At 34.5% G+C, this 12,840-nt stretch overlaps 1 protein-coding gene and 1 long non-coding RNA gene across 2 annotated transcripts; both read left to right on the top strand.

Moving 5' to 3' along the window:
- The first annotated feature begins 4,790 nt into the window (after positions 1-4,790).
- LOC112093435 lies at positions 4,791-6,616 on the top strand. Its single transcript, XR_002903049.1, has 3 exons — positions 4,791-4,987; positions 5,102-5,169; positions 6,477-6,616. It is a non-coding gene; the product is annotated as an uncharacterized LOC112093435 (long non-coding RNA).
- Positions 6,617-10,861: 4,245 nt separating this feature from the next.
- Positions 10,862-12,176, top strand: LOC21384400 (senescence-specific cysteine protease SAG39). Its single transcript, XM_010107499.2, has 2 exons — positions 10,862-11,321; positions 11,564-12,176. The coding sequence occupies exons 1-2, from the start codon at positions 10,862-10,864 to the stop codon at positions 12,154-12,156; spliced, it is 1,053 nt and encodes a 350-aa protein (XP_010105801.1). The 3' UTR covers positions 12,157-12,176.
- Positions 12,177-12,840: the final 664 nt, after the last annotated feature.

Here is a 12,840-nt window from a genome sequence, read left to right as displayed (position 1 = left end):
GATAAGCTGTACATGTAATACCCTAAACTTTATGTTTATGAATATGTTTCATGTATGACAAGGAATTATTGAGATTTCTTATTTAAGTTAATAGTCAACGACTTTGTGGTTACTCGATTATTTTGATAATTAGTTTATGATATTCTACGATGTGCAAGAATAAAAAATAATTAATTTTGAGCCTTTAGAGATTTGAGAAATTACGAGTTACTCAATTTTTTTAAATAATCAAGTGAAGATCATGAAACACCATTATGGTACGAGACCAACGTGAAAGCGGTGGTATAAATTGTTTTAATGTAAGAGATGGTGTAGACTAACAAAATAAAATTTTGGATGGAATTTCTAGCGTTGAATTCTTAATCAGAGCATTGAAATTACTTATGGAGGAAATTTCTATAAAAATCTAATTTCGGGGCCAAATTTATAATTTTGGCAAATTTGGAATCTAAGACATAATTCTTTTTAAAAACATGGAGTCCAAAGCATGATTTTAAAAATGTTTGGGGTCAAAAATAAAAGAAACGATGGGTTTCTGAAAATTTCTAATTAATTGTCAAGAATTCACCACCCACAACAACTAATAAGATTTTAGCTTAACAAAAAAAAATTATTGTTAGGTCCGTTTTTATCCTGGTGTCACAAGTGATGTTGTAACACTTTACTGTAACATTTTTTGTGATAGAAAATCTAAAATTAAACCAGCAAAACAGTAAAGCAGGAAACTAATGCAGAAACGTAAAGGACACAAAAAAAATGATATCGCAGTTCGGTGCGCACACCTACTCTGCGGGGCCACGCCTAGACAATGATCAATCCACTAAGTTCAAAAGATGAGAAAGGACCGAACGGTCTTACACACTCAACGACTCCCTCCTTGACGATGTCGCCGTTGCCTAGAATCTCCTTAGAAAGCTTGATCAGCGAGCACCACTCGACTTGACGGTTTCCTCCCGAAACCAAAGAAATCTTCTCCTGAAGAACCAATTCAAAAGTGTTCTCACAATCTGTTGCAACACATCAAGTGACTCTTAACATTACAATCTCATACTCACATGAACACACACAGCTTTTTCTGTATTCAACACATATTCTTCACCTCACGTTCTTCACCGCATCAAAACCCTCATACCACTGTATATACCATCACAGAACCACAACCCTCAATCATCCACGATAAGCACATCCAATCATGGTAATATCTCCTCCATTAACACCACAAATCAGGTCACCAGCGCCAATGACAGTAAGAAGACAATCATTCCCAATATTTCCCACAATTCTTTCCTTAGAAGAGCCAGCCATAATGCTCCAGAAAGTCCACTCTTGATTTTCAGCAATCAAGATATTTGATTTGCAGCCAATAAACATAACAACCAAACTTTCTTTAAGAGGACTATCAATTTACAATGCCAACCAATCTTACAACCAATTTGCCAAAAATAAGCCAACACAAAAAATGCACTAACAATCTCCCCCTTTGGCTATTTTTGGCAAAACTAACGTTACTAACAAAAAGAACCTATTACAAGATAAAAGATAAAAAAAACCAACGAAGTGGGTTAATTGAATTAAGAGTTCTCCCCCTTTTTGACAAAAGACAGCCAAAGTTAAAATATAATACTAATAGAAAAACCTTTTAGAAGCTGTTGCTCCCCCTGAGTCCTCTACGAGTCTTACTCCCTCTGAATGTAACACTTTCTTAAACTTGATATTATCACCTGTCAAATGCTTGGAGTGACAATTACCACAATACTCAAAGTTAGAAGTACATGCTTCAAAAGAATTATAAGCCTCATAACACCTTAAATCACATTTCCTCACCCACACATGTCTAGGAAATTTGTTTTGCACATCAACCTTCATTTTAGGTGTCCTTCTTGTGAATGCGGAATTTGATGGATTCATGAGCATACCTCTCTTCAAAGCATTCAAATACTTATAGCATCTTGGTCTTATATGGCCAGCTAAACCGTAATAATGACATATGGGAACAAATCTTTTACGTCGAGGGGGTGAAATAATAACCTTCTTACTGAGGGTTGTCCGAGGTTCAGGAGCGGGTGTCTCCTTCACAAATACTGTCTTGGACGTTGAACATTCACCGGTGTAGCCAAGCCCATGATGATCACAACTTGCTTTTCCTATAGAGAGAACATGATCCAATTTGGTGGTGCCAGAATTCATCATCTTCAAATTTTTCTGAGTGCTCTGTGTCCTGTAGCTTTTTCTCATTTTCAGTAGCTTGAAATTCATAGTTAACAGCACCCCTCTTAAGCACATCATTCTCTTTAACAAGCTCATCAACTCGCTCCCATAGAGACTTATTCATTTCACACACTTTAACCCATTTGCTGAACATGGTCTTTTACGATTCTTCTATGGCATCAATAGTCAACTCCTCACCATCACTATTACTTTCAGAATCTGAAAAATCTCCTCTGTTTTCACTGTTCACGGAATCTATTACAGGCATTGTTGCAACACTGTCTGCGACACTTTTTGTAACACTGTCTGCAGAAACACTTTGATCAGTATAAACATTGAAAGCAACATAGTTACTCACATGGTCTTCATCCTCCTGACTGCTTTAGAGTCTTCATCACTCCATGTTGCATTAAATGACTTCTTCTTCTTCTTGAGGGTGTTGGCACACTTGGATTGAATGTGGCCGTCACCGTCGCATTCCTGGCATTGAATACCCCTGTTTTTTGTCTTCATCTCTGTGTTAATTGATGTAGCTTTATTCTTCTGAAAGTTTCTGGAATTGCCATTTCTTGAATTCTCATTCTTCCTATTGATCTTTTTCATCACCTTGTTGAATTTCTTCGACAACTTTGTTATGGACTGGGCCAAGTCTTCTTCATCATCATAATCAACTTCGGCTTGAAAGGCAATACTTTTCTCCTTCTTTCCTTCCTTGTTTTCATCCAAATTCATCTCAAAAGTGCGCAAAGAACCCATTAGCTCATCAAGTTTCATTGTTTGGATATCCTTGGCTTCCTCAATAGCTATCACCTTATAAGCAAACCTCCGTGGAAGATACCTCAAGACCTTCCTCACAAGCTTCTCCTCTTATATTTTCTCTCCAAGGGCAAATGCCTCATTAGAAATATCACATAATTTTGAATTGAAATCAGAAATTGTTTCATCTTCAAGCATGCGTAAGTTTTCAAATCTAGTAGTGAGAATTTGAAGCTTTGATAGTCTCACGGCTGCCATGCCCTCATGCGCCGTTTGTAGAATTTCCCAAGCCTCCTTAGCCGTCTCACATGTACAAATGAGCTTGAATTGATTGGCATCCACTCCGTTGAAGATGGCATTAAGAGCTCTTGAATTGCTATTTGCCAATCAATCTTCTTCAGTAGATCATTTCTCTTTGGGTTTCATAGCTTCTTCTCCAGCATCATTTTTGGTAACGGGGTGTGTCCAACCAATCAACACAGCACGCCATGCTTTCTCATCAAGTGCTTTGATGAACGCTTTCATACGAGCTTTCCAATAAGAGTAATTGCAGCCATCGAGGAGAGGAAGGCGTGAAACCGAATCACTTTCTCTCAAAAAATCCATCCCTGCTATAACAAACCAACTCCCAAAATCTCACCAAACAAAGGGTTAGTGAACCGCTCTGATACCAATTGTTGTTAGGTCCGTTTTTATCCTGGTGTCATAAGTTGTGTTGGAACACTTTACTGTAACACTTTTTGTGACAGAAAATCTAAAATTAAACCAGCAAAACAGTAAAACAGGAAACTAATGCAGAAACGTAAAGGACACCAAAAAAATGATATCGCAGTTCGGTGCGTACACCTACTCTACAGGGCCACGCCCAGACAATGATCAATCCACTAAGTTCAAAAGATTACAAAGGGCCAAATGGTCTTACACACTCAACGACTCCCTCCTTGGCGATGTCGCCGTTGCCTAGAATCTCCTTAGAAAGTTTGATCAGCGAGCACCACTCGACTTGACGGTTTTCTCCCGAAACCAAAGAAATCTTCTCCCGAAGAACCAATTCAAAAGTGTTCTCACAATCCGTCGCAACACATCAAGCGACTCTTAACATTATAATCTCATACTCACATGAACACACACAGCTTTTTTTGTATTCAACACATATTCTTCACCTCACGTTCTTCACCGCATCTAAGCCCGCATACCACTGTATATACCATCACAGAATCCCACCCCTCAATCATCCACGATAAGCACATCCAATCATGGTAATATCTCCTCCATTAACACCACAACTCAGGTCACCAGCCCCAATGACAGTAAGAAGACAATCATTCCCAATATTTCTCATAATTCTTTCCTTAGAAGAGCCAGCCATAATGCTCCAGAAAGTCCACTATTGATTTTCAGCAATCAAGATATTTGATTTGCAGCCAATAAACATGACAACCAAACTTTCTTTAAGAGGACTATCAATTTACAATGCCAACCAATTTGCCAAAAATAAGCCAACACAACCCGTTTAGTTCGCTGATTCGAATTTTTAATTTGAGTTGACATGTGATTTTTTGTGAGGGCTTTTTACTGTAGTAAAAAAGTTTGATGTGATTGTTTGTGAGAGCTTTTTACTGTAGAAAAACTCGAATCAGCGAAATGAACGGAGCCAAAAAATGCATTAACAATTATAAATAAGAAAAATAAAGAAAAAGAAGAAAGAGAGTATCAATTAAAAACATACCCTATCATATTTTAGAGTCCAAAATCCTCTTTCATCTCTCTCACTCTCTCTCCTCAACCATTCCCGCAACTCCCGCAACTCCCGCAGCCCCCTACAAGAAAACCATCTTCCACACCTCCAAACTTCAAATTTCTTCATCCTTTCTCTTCCTAATCCATAGAAAAACTAAACCCTTACTTTTTCCCCCACTTTAAACGCATTTGGTACCCCCAAAAACTATTCCAAAGTTGCTGTCAAAATGGAATCCGAGAAGAAGGTTAAAGCTTCTTCAACATAGAGTTGGGTTTTCGAAAGGTAGCTCTCTCAATCACTTTCCAAAGACATTTTCTTCTATGAGCAGCAACTAACATGAATTTTCTTGTGTTTTGTCTTTGATATTATTCCTCAAATACATCCATCCATGATCAGCCATATCCTCACCCTTAAAGCTACAAGTTTGAGCTTCTAGAAACTGAACTTTTGATTAGTTTTCAAGGGTAAGACTCTCAACCTTTAGAGTTTTGTTATTGAGGTTAAATGTGTTATTCATATGACTTTAGATTGAGTTTTGGTTGATTTGAGCTTGATAAACTTGAAATAGGATGTTGATTGAATACATTTTAATTTTTTTGGAATCCTTTCTATACTGTTTGCCATAGATATTATTTTTCCTTTAAAATAAAATACTAAGCTTTAAGTGGGTTCAAGAATCACGAAAAAATGATTTTTCAAGAATTAGTTATGATTTTTATAAGTTATGCAAAAATCTGTCAAATTCCTGACGGAAATTTTTGTCTAGATTTCGGGATGATTTTGATGAGCCTAATGAATCTTAAACCTAGCTTCTTAAAGCTCTAAAGAAATCCCCATGAGTCTACTTTGATTTGGCAATAGTTTCGTAATTTTTGGAATTTTCTACAATTTATTATAAATTTTCTCGTAACAGAGGTCGAATCAGCCCATTTGACAGAGTTTGTGCTAAGAGACTAACTTTTGTAACTTTGATAGATTTAGAACTTGGACTATGTTTTGAGATTTTGTGGCTTGATTTGGCTAAGATGTTTACGTATGAAGATCTTAAAAAAAGTTTATTATTAGGTAGATTTATAATGGGGGATGACTAAAAATGATGCGTGCATTTTGATTTTGAATGTGAATGTTAACTTTGAGTTTTACTATGTTGGTTTGATTTTGATATATGACCAGTGTAAATGTAAGATGTTTTGTGATGGGATTCAAGCTAGTAATTAATAATAAATAGTTCCTAGTTGAATTAGTTACGTGAACCTATCAATTTCATAAACTTTTTGTTATAAGTTGAGCTTAGAGATTGTTTTTAAATAGCCCATTTAAGAAGTTGAACCCAACACCACTTTTTAAAAATTCTAATCTAGATGGGGGAAGTCCAATAGTTTACTTTCACCATTTATCTAAACTCGCTAGAACGAAATTATTTCATAGGCCGTAATCAGTCTGTGGACCCGACGCACACGATTTTAGACAAGTGTGTGTCTCGGAAGAAAAGGCTCAAAATTAACTATGGTGATGTGATAACAGGATCACGCACATAGTAGAATTGAGGATCCTAATCCTTATTTTGTTCAAGGGTAGGTTACTTTAAGAAAGGTAAGTACAAGTACTCACTTACAACACAAATATATATATATATATATATATTAATGTGCATTAATATACTATGACAATTCTTGATGATGTTCTATACTTATTTATGTCTATCAATGTGACACAAGTATGTCATGTTCATTTGATATGAAATGCTTTCTTGTCATGATTTTAATACAAGGTATGAAAAATATTTTCCTTAAGCGTGGTACCGAGACCAAGGTCTCTCCATGTTCATGTTATGTACCAAGATCAAGGTCTCTTCATGTTCATGTTATATTCGGATGCCACAAGTTTACTTGGTTTGGGTCGTTCCTCCAGTCCCCCGTTAGTTGTGCGCAAGGTACGTACGTCGGGCCCGAATTCATGATTTTCAAGACAAGATTTACATGTTTTATAAAACAACTATGTATGAAACTACATATGTTATTTTATGTGAGTTTTTAGCTTATACTTGTTGAGTGTTAGGTCACTATTTTGGTTTTTGTTGTAGATTCAGGTAAACGACCATTAATCTAAGAGTAGTATGTGGATGGACAGATCGCCAAGGTGGCATATATGGTACAAGGGTGATAGGTCGAGCCATTGAATGCTTTTGCACAAATTACTCCTAAAAGTTTATTTTGATATTATGTTTATTATTTTGGGATTGTTATATTTAAGTAGATTTACTAAGCAGCAAAATATACAACAAAACTGGCATAAACCTATCTAATTAAGTATCCGATAACTACCTAAGGAATTAAGTAAGTTCAGAAATTTGTCTAAATTGCCCGATTATGGAATTTACAAGGTTTAATTTTTTTATTTCTATTTTAATGAGTTTTTCTTGAAAATAACATTCTAAATAAGATATTGTCTATGGTAAATGTTTAAGAGAATTTATAAAAAAAATGTCTATTTAAAATGCTTATATAATTTTATGTTTCCTTCAAGTTTTGCAACAAGTGTTTTACAAGCTCAATGAGAACCTCTCTCGTTTGTTAGAACTGATTAAGTTAATGAAAAAGGAGATGAGTCCTTCATCAAAAAAGTTAGGTTCCAAGATAGGAACTATCAAGTAAAGGTTCTAACAATAAGAGATTATTGCAAAGCAAGATATTCCATGTTAAAAAGTATTCTCAATTTTTATTTTGATGTTAAGACTTTTAACTATGTACTTTAACATTAATGTTTTTGAAAAAAAAAAAATATTGCAAAATTTTCTTAATACATTCTTTTAAGTACATATTTTTTTTTAATATTTACACTATGAAAATTAAGTAGTAATGGCTTGTCAGATCGGGTTGTTACAGTACAATCTCACATCGCATGAGTAAGATTATAAGTGATGGTTTATAAACTGTAAGGACATCATCTTACGATGGTATGATACATATTGAAATAAAATATCAAGAGCAAAACCATCAACCTTAGGCTCAAAACAGACACTATAATATATATACTAAGTGTAGGTGTGGGTCGTTAGAAGTATTTTCTTGCATCATTCTTTCTACCTTAGAAAAACGTCCCTTTCAGAATGCGCACACGAATAATTGAACTCAGAACAAGTTTTTTAGTTTTTTTTATTTCTTTTATTTTTTTGTCAACAGTTGCCGCTTTGAAATTGTAGATCTAAAACATAAAATGACAGTTACAACTACGGCGGTCAATTTAGGTTGAGCCCAACATGACGGACCAAAGCCCTTTTTTTAGACTAGGCTTGGTGTGGCCTACACAAAAGCTTAGTTTGACTAGGCCAAGGATCTAAACCCAAAAGTCTATTCGGGTCGAGACGGTAGTCTTTTTATAGGGTGATTTACATAAATGTCGATCATGAGAACCTTACTTTAAAAAATGCCTATTTCATAATTTATTTACAAAATCATCGACTATCACATATATAAAGACATTTTTATCGTCGTATAATAAAAAATGAAACAAATAATTAAACCACAAAAAAGGTATAAAAAGTGAGACAAAATCTAAACATTAAACATTATAAATTTGTAATATGGACTTTTAATGAAGTTGTTTAGTTTGAAGTCAACTCTTTTATTTAAACAAGAAAAGAAAAAAAACAAAGAACAAACTTCCACGGAAAATCATCAAAATACAAAACAATAAGTAATATCATTCACGGAAAATCATCAAAAAAACATTACAATAAAGAAAAAATATGATCAAACCATAATAAAATAAAAATGCTAAAAAAGAAAAAACATAAAAGCTCACAAGAAAATATGAACAGACAGAAAATATTTTCTCTAAAATAATGACAGTAATTACAAATGAAGATAAATGAAATGAAGATAATAACAAAAGAACATTTAAACAACTATTGAAATATGAACAATTGAGGAAAAAAAGAAAGTCGAACTAATGAAGAAAAATGAAATGGGAAAAAATGAATATTTTTATTAAAAAAATAATTACACAGTAATAAATATAGAGAACAAACAAATGGGAAATAACACTCACAGAAACTCACCAAAAAGCATCACACTAAATAGGAAACATGATCATACTATATGGAAAAGAGAAAATCCACATAAAGAAGAAACGTTAAAAGTCAAATAGTAAAAGAAAGTACATAAAGAGTAAGTATTTTCTCAAGAATATTGAATAGACTATAGATATTTTCTCTAAAATAATGAATAGAACATAATGAAATAAAATTACAAACGAAAATGAAAACAGTCATCTGAAAATAAACATTGAATATTAAATTAGATATGAAACATGGAATTGTATTATAGGAAATAAGAGTAGATAATTTCATTATTTAAATGATGAAAGCATTAAGCCAGAAAAATATATAAAATTTCATTATGAAACAGAATTAACGATACAAATGAACCCAAAAATAAATAAATAAAACTCTTTTCATTAGAACAAACGACTATGAAAAAAAAAACCCTAAGAAAACACGTTATTAAAAATAAAAAAAAAACTATACCTGGACATGTCAACATACACGAAAATGGGAAACACCAATCTCTGTAACCTAAAAACGATGAGCAACAAAGAATGCAGGACACAAAATGGGAAATAAGAGGAAAGTAAAAGAATACAAAACAACGACAATATAATCAAAATAATTGGTTGTAAAATGGAAAAGTAAATATCTAAATTATAAGATAAAAAATCAGTCTAAAAAAAACTAAACCAACCAAATAAGGACATGCTTAAAATACTCAATAAGGGCAATTCCGGAAAAACATATGCCTTATAAAATACAAACTGGCATTTTTATAATGTTGTATAATAGTCGATATTTTTATAAATACAACATCATTAGCGGGCATTTTATGTAATTATAAAAATGCCATTATAGTATACATCTTTTAAAAACTTTCGGATGGAACTGGGCCAACCTTCTTCTCAGCCCGTGTATATGTGTGTGTTTATATATGTGAATGAGTTTTTAATGGCTATATTTGTATTAGTTATTGCTCATTAAATATAGAAATTTAATGATGTGTTGTGATAAGAATTTAATCTTATTAATTATCATATATTTTTTTTGTCAATTACGTACCCAATTTATTATGACCATCTAATCGATGGGATAAAATAATACCCTCAAATAAGTAAATATTAGAGGGACCATTAAAATCACACCTATAGATATAAAAGCAAGACAAAATTAGACAGCAACATTTTCTTTCTAGAAATATTTTGTGGAATGTAAAAGCCACTAACTGCCATGCACCGGGTACGCATGATCAACGCTAAAATTCTGTTATGGAATAATTGGCATGCAAGTATCACACACGATTAATATTAATTGCAACTGCGAAATGAAGTTACCCATGAAAAGGAAATTGCGGTAGAATGGGGAAGATCTCACATCATTTTGAAAGTTGAATATTTGGCATTTATATTTTCTTTACTTTTCGATTGATAATCGAGTAAACACATGCCATCGATTAATTTATGTGCCTTTTGACTTCTCATTAATTTACTGTACGCCTTCTTGAAGTCGCAATGTGTAGGAAAAGTCTGAATGCAGAGCAAAATAACAGACAAATTAAAGGGCAAACCAAGAACAGTGCATGTCATCAGCACAATTCACGCATAAACTCGAGCAACTAATATGATTAACGTAAATTTTCTGGATATATATATTATTGACAAAATAATCACCAATTGACGGAAAGGACATAGAGGCCAAATATATTACTTGCTCGCTGTACTTTTTTCTCCCGTATGGTTTACGATAGATATAAACACCAGCTAGTAACTAGGCTACAGCTTCAAACTTCGAAGTAAATTCCCGTAAGCATTTCGGAGTATATATCTAGATTCAGACATGACGAACTTCGTATAGACGCAATATTTGACAGCCGAATTGTTTACTCTGATTGTGCCATGCACGCCAAGGAAAAGAAATTTAGTTCTTTTTCAGACTTCAATCTTGTGGGGTATAGCTCCGAAATTTATGCGCAACAAATTCCATCCTATATACGCTGATATGATCTATATGTATGTGACCAAGAATGCAAGGTTCTCCACAACACCTCATCATCACTTTAAATTCACTTGATTGTCATTAGACATCGGTCCAATTGAGTTACAATCACAATGGCCGGCTCATCAACAAGTGAAATTAGCACCTTGGTAGCTGTTTTGTTCTTGATTTTGGGGACTTGGGCATCTCAAACAATGTCCCGTTCATTGCATGAAGCGCCGTCCCTCATGACCGAGAAGTTTGAACAGTGGATGCTTCAGTACGTACGCACTTATGAGAATGACGCGGAGAAGGAAAAGCGTTTCAAGATATTCACGGACAACGTGAATTATGTGGAAAGGTTCAACAATGAAAGGAACGGCACTTACAAATTGAGCATCAACAAGTTTGCAGACTTGACGCAGGATGAGTTCCTTGAAAATTTCACTGGCTTGAAGATTTCTGCCCGCTCGAACAACCCATCCAGTGGATACAAGACGAGTTTCAGGTATGAAAACGTGACTGATATTTCGACTCCCGTTGACTGGACGAAGAACGGAGCTGTCACCCCAGTAAAACAACAAGGTCAATGTGGTAAGAAACGCACCGCTTATTTGATATTTCCCTAAACTTCCTTTTCCTTTTAGGAGAATCTATGCCTTATGATATCAAATTTAATAATATGACATAAGAGCAAGAGACGTTCAAGGAATTAATTGATTAATGATTACCGCACAGTACTCTAATATTTTAGTCAACTTAAGATCCTATGTATTATTAAGTTTTTTGGAATAATTGATGAAGAAATAACAAGTAACGGTCATTTTCTTGCGCAGGATGTTGCTGGGCATTCTCAGCAGTAGGAGCCGTGGAGGGAATAACAAAAATCAAAAGGGACAAATTGGTCTCATTGTCAGCGCAACAACTTGTAGATTGCTCCAAAAATGGCAATAATGGTTGCAGCGGAGGTCTCATGGACAACGCCTTTGAGTACATTAAACAACACGGGATAACCACGGAAGACAAATACCCATATAAGGAAAATGATCAGGGAGCTTGTCAAGCTAGTGAGAATGCAGACGACTCGGCCGCTCAGATCACTGGCTATGAAGATGTGCCTGCGAATAGTGAGGAGGCATTACAGCAGGCGGTGTCGAAGCAGCCGGTCTCCGTTGCCGTCGATGCAACTAATTTCCAGTTCTATCCTGGAGGGGTCTTACATGACAACTGTGGGACCGAGCTCAACCACGGTGTTCTTGCTGTTGGTTATGGAACAACTGAAGACGGCACGGATTACTGGTTGGTGAAGAATTCGTGGGGAGAAGACTGGGGTGAGAAGGGCTATTTAAGGATTCTGAGAGGCAGTGGCACCAAAGGAGGTCTTTGCGGCATTGCCATGCAGGCCTCATATCCAACAATTGATCAATGAAGATATCATATTAATCTATATATACATATATACATATAAGCCATATATGTGATGGATGGATCTTCTCAATCCACTTCACCAGGCTTTAATTACTAGCTTATTTTGTTATAATGCTTACGTATTATAATTATCGGCGCTTATTTTGTACCGTTATGATTGTTGTAATTGGCTGCGATAAAGCCTAATATGCAATCTATTACCCAATTTATGAGATATTAAGCTATTACAATTAATTAAGCTGCTATATTTGGTTGTTTTAGTGGTGAACTCTTTCTGGTAATTTACGTGAACATACGAAGAAAAATGGTCAAACACATATTTCATCAGTAACTAGGGTTCAATTTAAAGGCAAGGCTTAATAGAAGTCTTATATGAGACAAATTAGAGTAACTAAGGGTGCGTTTCGAATTGGTTCCAAAACGTTTTTGTTTTTTGTATGAAAATGAAAACAAAAACGTTTTTATTTTCATTTTGGAATCATTTCTGAAAATACGTTTGATAGTTTTATTCTGAGATTGTTTTCAATTTTAAAAAAATTAAAATTGCATTTGGTAGTTTACTTTTTAAAAACATGTGTAATAATATTTAAACTAATAATTATTAAATAAACAATCAACCCATTTCCTTACCTCATCAATCAACAGAGACGAGTGGGGGGAGGGGGACGCAGTCGGAGACGCGTGG

Source organism: Morus notabilis, unplaced genomic scaffold (assembly GCF_000414095.1).
Source record: "Morus notabilis unplaced genomic scaffold, ASM41409v2 Scaffold2263, whole genome shotgun sequence".
NCBI lineage: Eukaryota > Viridiplantae > Streptophyta > Magnoliopsida > Rosales > Moraceae > Morus > Morus notabilis.
The sequence above is the reverse complement of the archived record's forward strand: the minus strand, read 5'-3'. Positions and strand labels throughout refer to the sequence as shown.